General features: G+C 43.5%; 1 protein-coding gene across 1 annotated transcript; it reads right to left on the bottom strand.

Moving 5' to 3' along the window:
• Positions 1–5,516: 5,516 nt before the first annotated feature.
• On the bottom strand, positions 5,517–7,340 carry LOC124799105. The gene has a single exon (XM_047262644.1). The coding sequence runs from the start codon at positions 7,338–7,340 to the stop codon at positions 5,517–5,519; it is 1,824 nt and encodes a 607-aa protein (XP_047118600.1).
• Between the last annotated feature and the right edge of the window lie 211 nt (positions 7,341–7,551).

Genomic DNA, 7,551 nt, shown 5'->3' with positions numbered 1-7,551 from the left:
GTTCATTATGATTCAAACCAGCTGTGTGTATAGCCTTCAGTTCTATAAAACCTGAGATTTTCTAAGAGTGTGACAAGATCCACACAGTCAAATGCCTTGGAGAGATCACAAAAAATACCAACTGGCGATAATTTGTTATTCAGAACTTGTAGTATTTGATGGGTAAATGTGTAGATAGCATTTTCAGTCGAGTAACCCTTCCGAAATCCAAACTGTGAGATGCTGAGTAAATTATTTTCACTTAAATGTGAGACTACTCTGGAATACATAACTTTTTCGAATATTTTAGAAAATGAAGTCAGCAATGAGATCGGTCTATAATTAAAACTTGACTTGCAACGAGGATAGTCACTGGATGTCACCTAAGAAACAAATGCCTCAGGGACATTTCACTGCTTCTATAGCTGTTCTATTTCACTGTTGGTGATGTGATTGTGAAGTGGAAACGCGAAGAAACAACCATAGCTAAACCAAGACCGGGTAGACCTCAGGTACTGGCGCACAACGACCGTCGCTGTTAGAATGGGTTACAATGGTGGAGCCGCTTCTCATAAGCCACACATTTCTGTAGTCAGTGGTAAGCGACGCTCGAAGTGGTGTAAAGAACCTCACCACTGGGCAGTGGATGACTGGAAACGAGTGATATGGAGTGATGACTCAAGCTGTACCCTGCGGCACTCCGATGGAAGAATTTGAGTTTGGCAAATGCCTGGGGAATGTTGCCGTCATAATGTGGAGTGCCAACAGAGATGTACGGAGAAGGTGTCGTTACGGTGTGGATCTGTTTTTGGAGGTCAGGGCTTCGTCCTCTTCTCGTAGTTAAGTAAATTAAATGCGGAAGGATGTCAATACATTTTACTGTATCATGTACTGTGCACGGAAGGGGAACAGTACGGAGACAATGATTTTCTGCATCAACGGGAATGCACACTTTCATAAAGCAGCACCTGTGATGCAATGATTTTTGGACAATGACATTCCTGAAATGGACTAGCGTGTCCAGAGTCCCGATGTGAATCCAGTGGAACACCATTAGCTTGAGACAGAGAGTCGGCTTTGGTCTAGGCCCCAGCCACCAACATCATTACCTTCTCTGGTTTCATCTCTCGATGAAGAACGGACTGCCATTCCTCCACAGACATTTAGACGCTTGATTGAAAGTATCCTCACTGAGTTCTAGCCGGTATAAAGACGAAGGATGGACACATCCCATATTAATGGCCATGTTGTCTGGATGCAATTGATCGGACAGTATCCAATGAGATAAAATTTTTGTCTGCTGGCCGCTGTGGCCGAGTGGTTCTGGCGCTTCAGTCCGGAACCGCGTTGCTGCTACGGTCGCAGGTTCGAATCCTGCCTCGGGCATGGATGTGTGTGATGTCATTAGGTTAGTTAGTTTTAAGTAGTTCTAAGTCTAGGGGACTGATGACCTCATCTGTTAAGTCCCATACTGCGTAGAGCCATTTGAACAATTTGAACAAATTTTTGTCCGAGGATGACAACGAGGAAGAAAAAGTCTTATAAAAACTGTGCTTGAGAGGATTTCAGGAACCACTAGGTATTCTAACCACATAAGAAAGATAATAAAGAAATTTGGAAACGTAGATAAAGTATTTCCCAAAAATTTACTATTTCGGAGAGACGCGAGAGAAGAAAATTTTATTTTCAGGTAATATTATCGTTCAGGTTATCAGAGGAGTGGCATATAATTTCCATTTGGCACATGTTCCTTATAATACATTTTAGCATCGTTGTAAGCGACGTTGTCCTCTACGCGCTAATTTTTACCCACTTCTTGTTTTATGAGATTTCCTTCTGGTAGCGCATGGTCGAAATTGTTTTGATTTGTTTGATCCTTTGTTTATGCAGCTATTTCTTTTTTGGTGCTCTACTCAGAAACTTTTGACTCCGAACATCTATATTTGTTGAATTATTGGTCGCACTGACTTAACCTGTTAATACGGATGTCTACAAACTCAATAGCTGCTAACTTACAAGTTGTGCGTGATACGCGTTTGTGTATAGGCTTCATCTGTGGGCACCTCACCTACCTTATGGTATTCGTACACAATAGGCTTCACCTATCCACTCCACTGACGCCCCTTTTGCTCTGTTACGGGCCAAATTATTTCGGGCGCACTTTACAAACTGTGAGTAGGCGATGTTAAGTCCCCTTCATGCAGTGACCTCACTCCTCAAGTAAAGAAGCGTATGTTGTTAGGAGGAATATGACTGTGGCAGACAATACTAAATCAGCACGAGAGTAAAAAGATATTCACCATTGTCTCTTTGCAGGTATAGAGTAGTGATATTGGGAAAAATCTTGATCCATATGGCTGGAAATGAATGTATTCTGTTTCTCTACATATTTCATCCGATATCTTATCTATTGCTACATCTCGGCTCCTAAGTTTTCACCGTTCCTGAACGACAAAGATGTACACTGAATTAATTTTTAAATAAGTTATGAGAGAGGCTAAAGTACTAATTTCAATTTGACGACTTCCATTCTGTGGTAGCCTCATGTTTGTTTTTGGTTAAAGCCATTGTGCACTAAACAACAAAAAAGAAAGTGAAGGACCCAGAAGCGGAGATGGAAACTAAATGAAACTTCACGGGTTGAGAGGGCGTGTGATGTTACTGCAGTAATTACAAAATCGAGTCATATTTACAAAGAAATTAGCTCTACGAGCCTAGTTATGAGTTTGGCATTGCATCTGCGTCCTCATCCCCCAGGCATGGATGCACATAGTGATTCAGTTTGGAATAGTGACATAAAGCCGTTGTATCCTGTCCTGAGGCAAGCTGGTCCACAACTGTTGTAGCTGGTCCTTGATATACTGGATTCTGGAACTGGGACTGAATTAACGTCCGAGCTAGTCTCAGACGTGTCCTACCGGGGACACATTTAAGAATGTTTCTGGCTACGGTAGTACCTCTGCATCACGCAGCCAGTTAGAAGACACACGTGCCATATCTGGGCGAGCATTGTCCTGTTGAAAAATGGCATCACAATACTCTTACATAAGAGGTAACATATGAGGATGCAGGATGTCCGTGACTTAGCACTGTGACTCAAGAGTTCCTTCAGTCTTTACCAGCTACAACCGATGGCTGCACTACACCATGCCGCCAGAAGTAACATTGCTGTACCTCACCACCATACTTGCCGATGATGGTCATCCAGGGTAGTGCAGAACCCCGATTAATCGCTGAACACAAGGCAACGCCATTCATGCTTCCCAGTCATGGCACCGCTCCAAGTGCAACCGTTTGAGCTAACGCCAGCCTACGCACACTGTCTCCGACCTTTAGTGAAGGATGACGCAAATTGTTGCTGAGAGTTCAGTACTTGCTCTCGGATAGGAGGTCAGACATGATCAACTGGAACCTTGACGACGAGCATCCCAGCCCTCAAGTTCCCACATCGTCCCACTTTCAAATCCGAATGCTCCACACACCTGATTCGTCTATCCTGTCCAATGGAGACCCACAATGAGGTCCCTTTCAAACTCTGCCAATCGCTGATAACGCTGTCTCATACGGTTATGCACCATCTCCGTGTCCTTCACATCTCATCCGATGCTGTTCACGTCCCTTATATACTCTATCAGGCCTAAACACGAACGACCCTAATGCACTCTGGTGGCCGTTCTACCTGTCACATAGAATTGCAACTCTAATCATTCACATACTCGCCGATGAAGTTCACGTGTACGAAGTTACTTGGACATCTACATCTACACAGTTACTCTGCAATTCACACTTAAGTACCTGGCAGAGGGTTCATCGAACCATTTTCATACTACTTCTCTACCATTCCACTCTCGAATGGCGTGTGGGAAAAAGGAACACCTAAATCTTTCCGTTAGAGCTCTGATTTCTCTTATTTCACTATGATGATCCTTTCTCCCTACCTTAGTGGGTGTCAACAAACTATTTTCGAATTGGGAAGAGAAAGTTGGTGATTGAAATTTCGTAAATAGATCTCGCCGCAAAGAAAACGGCCTGTGTTTCAGTGACAGCCACCCCAACTCGCGTATCGTACCCGTGATACTCTCACCCCTACTGCGCGATAACACGAAACGAGCTGCCCTTCTTTGCACTTTTTCGATGTCCTCCGTCAATCCTACCTGGTAAGGATCCCACACCGCGCAGCAGTATTCCAGCAGAGGACGGATAAGTGTAATGTAGGCTGTCTCTTCAGTGAGTTTGTCGCATCTTCTAAGTGTTCTGCCAACAAAGCGCGGTCTTTGTTTCGCCTTCCCCACAATATTATCTATGTGGTCTTTCCAATTTAAGTTGCTCGTAATTGTAATTTCTAGTTATTTAGTCGAATTGACAGCCCTTAGATTTGTGCGATTTATCGTATACCCAAAATGTATCGGATTTCTTTTAGTACCCATGCGGATGACCTCGCATTTTTCTTTGTTTAGCGCCAATTGCCACTTTTCGATAATTTTTTAATTGGAATGATTTTAGTACAGCGTCATCTGCAAACAATCCAAGGGGGCTGCTCAGATTATTACCTAGATCTTCTTCTTCTTCTTCTTTATCGTCGCCTTGTCCCACGTCACGTAGGGTCGGCGTTGCTCTTCTGGATCCTTCTCCTCCATAGTACTCTATCCATTGCCTCTTCCTTCTTCCATCCTTTCTCCCTTAGGTCCCCGGATATCTTATCCTTCCACCTCATCTTCGGTTTTCCTCTCCTTCTCGCTCCTTCAATCTTTATATCTTCAACTCTGTTTCCGATATACTCTTCCCCTTTTCTCTGTAAGTGTCCGTACCACCTTAATCTGCTCTCTTGTATCTTTTTCCCCATGGGTCCCACGTTCACAGCTCCTCTAACAAATTCATTTCTAATCCTGTCCTTCCTTGTTACCCCACACATCCACCTCAGCATCCTCATTTCCGCCTCTTCCATCTTCCTTTCCTGGGCTACTGTGATTGGCCATGTCTCTGCCCCGTACATCATAACAGGCCTTACCACCGACGCGTACACTTTCCCTTTCAACGCAATGCTCACCTTCTTGTCACACTACACTCCACTCATTTTCCTCCAGTTGTTCCAACCGCAATTTATTCGGTGTTGTATCTCGCTTTCCAGTCCTCCATCCCTCTGTATGTACGACCCCAGGTATTTAAATTTGCAGACCGATTTCAGCTCTTCATCCTGGATCTTGCAAGACCTCATCTGCACATCCTTCAGTGCTAAATATTCTGACTTTGTCATGCTAATTTTCATCCCTCTTTCTTCTAGTACCTTCCTCCAATCCTCCAGCTTTTCCTCAAGTCTGTCGATGTTCTGCTCACAAAGAACCACATCATCCGCAAACATCGTATTCAACGGTGCTTCCTTCTTCACATATTTCACCAGCACATCCATAATCAGGTCAAAGAGGCAGGGACTAAGCGCAGACCCTTGATGTAACCGTGCTTTTCCTGGAAACTCCTTTGTCATGCCTACACTACTTCTCATCTGTGTCATTGCTCCTCTGTACATTTCCTTCAGTAACCTAACATACTTCTCTGGCACGCACTGCTCTCTCAAGCCTCTCCATATTTCGTCCCTTGGGACTCTTGTCATATGTTTTCTGCAAATCAAAGAAAGCCATATGTAGATCGGCTTGTAGCTCCCCGTGTCCCTCCACTATCCGCCTTAAAGCATGTATTGCATCAGTCGTTCTTCTTCCAGGCATGAACCCAAACTGTTCTTCACACACCACAGTCTCCTTGCGTAATCTTGCTTCTATAACTCTTTCCCAAATTTTCATTGTATGTGCCATCAGTTTAATACCTCTATAGTTACTGCAGTCCTGCACAATACCTTTCCCCTTAAATATTGGGATCAGTGCACTAGTTCTCCACTCGTCTGGCATCTCCTCCTGTCGCCAAATCTTCCTCATTAAATCCCAAAGGAGATCAATTCCCTTTTTACCGAGATACTTCCATACCTCAACGGGGATCTGGTCTAGGCCAACTGCCTTCCCATTTTTCATGTTTTCAACTGCCCATTCGGCTTCATCTCTACTTATATCCATCGTTAATCCTTCGTTTGACCCTCCTTCCTCAGTGTTCACTCTTACATTTTCTTCATTCAGCAATTTCTCAAAATAATTCAACCAGCTTTGGATTATTTCTCCATGGTCATGCAGAATTATTCCTGTTTCATCTTTCATTTGTTTAATTGCTGTTAGATCCTTAGAAGCTTTATCTCTTGATTTACCTATCCGTATCAGTTGTCTCATATCCTGATTTTTCTGTAGTTGTTCGTATGGCTCCCTTACTGATTCAGCTTTAGCATTAGCCACGGCTCGTTTTCCCTCCTTCTTTGCACTTTTATATGCTTGCCCATCCTCAGCACTTCCGGACATATCCCACTTCCTCTTAGCGTCTTTCTTTTCCTTCACAACATTCTGCACCTCTTCATTCCACCACCATGCTTCCTTATCTTTTGGCACCCCTTTCCCAGATGTTAACCCAAACACTTCCTCCCCGGTCTTCCTTATAACAGCACTATTTATTTTCCACCACTCCTGCACACTCTCTGCCAATTTTACCTTACCCAGTACTTTTTCACTAAACTCCTCTCTCAAATTTTTGTCCTTTAATCTCCACCACTTAATTTTCCTTTCACATTGATTTATGTACCTCTGTCTTTTACATACTTTCATCTCACAATCCGCTACAATCAACTGATGTTGTGTTGCTATTCCTTCACCGTATATGACCTTAGTATTTCGAACCTCCTCATTATTTTTCCTTCTACATAATATGTAATCTATTTGGCTTTTATTTTCGCCACTCCTGTATGTTATTAGTTTTTCTCTCTTTCTTTGGAATGAGGTATTCGTAATCACTAGATAAAAAGCCACTGCAAACTCCACTATCTTTTTTCCTTCCTCATTTCTCTCGCCATACCCCCATCCTCCATGCCACCTCTCTTCCCCACCTTTCCTTCCGCTAACATGACCATTTAGATCCCCTCCGACTATCACTCTTTCAATCTCTGGTATTCCGACCATTACTCCATCCAAATCTCTCCAAAATTTTTCCTTCTCGTCCTCCGAACATTCCGCTTGGGGTGCATAGGCTGTCAGCACTGTTACCATTTCTCCGCCAAACATCATCTTAACATACATGATCCTATCATTTACTCTGCTGACTTCACATACCTCTTCTTGAAGCTCTCTGTGCAGAATAACTCCAACTCCATTTCTTGATTTCGGGCTTGCACTACTATAAAGTAGCTTATAGCCTTCAGCTAACATATTTGCCTTATTGCCCTTCCACCTTGTCTCTTGCACACACAAAGCCTTTATCTTCCTCCTCTGCATCATGTCTACTACCTCTCTTCCCTTTCCCGTCATCGTTACCACGTTTAGAGTTACCACTCTGATCTTGAATAGCTTTGGATCCTTCGCAAAACGCCTCCCCCGGAGATCCGAATGGGAGGCTATTACTCCGGAACATTTATCTTGAGAAGCATCCATCATTCCTCTTGTTTTGGCAATGTTTTTACAGCCGGATGCCCTTCCTGCCGCCAACCCT

Source organism: Schistocerca piceifrons, chromosome 5 (genome assembly GCF_021461385.2).
Source record: "Schistocerca piceifrons isolate TAMUIC-IGC-003096 chromosome 5, iqSchPice1.1, whole genome shotgun sequence".
In the NCBI taxonomy this organism is placed as follows: Eukaryota; Metazoa; Arthropoda; class Insecta; order Orthoptera; family Acrididae; genus Schistocerca; species Schistocerca piceifrons.
This window is presented reverse-complemented; position numbering and strand designations above follow the sequence as displayed.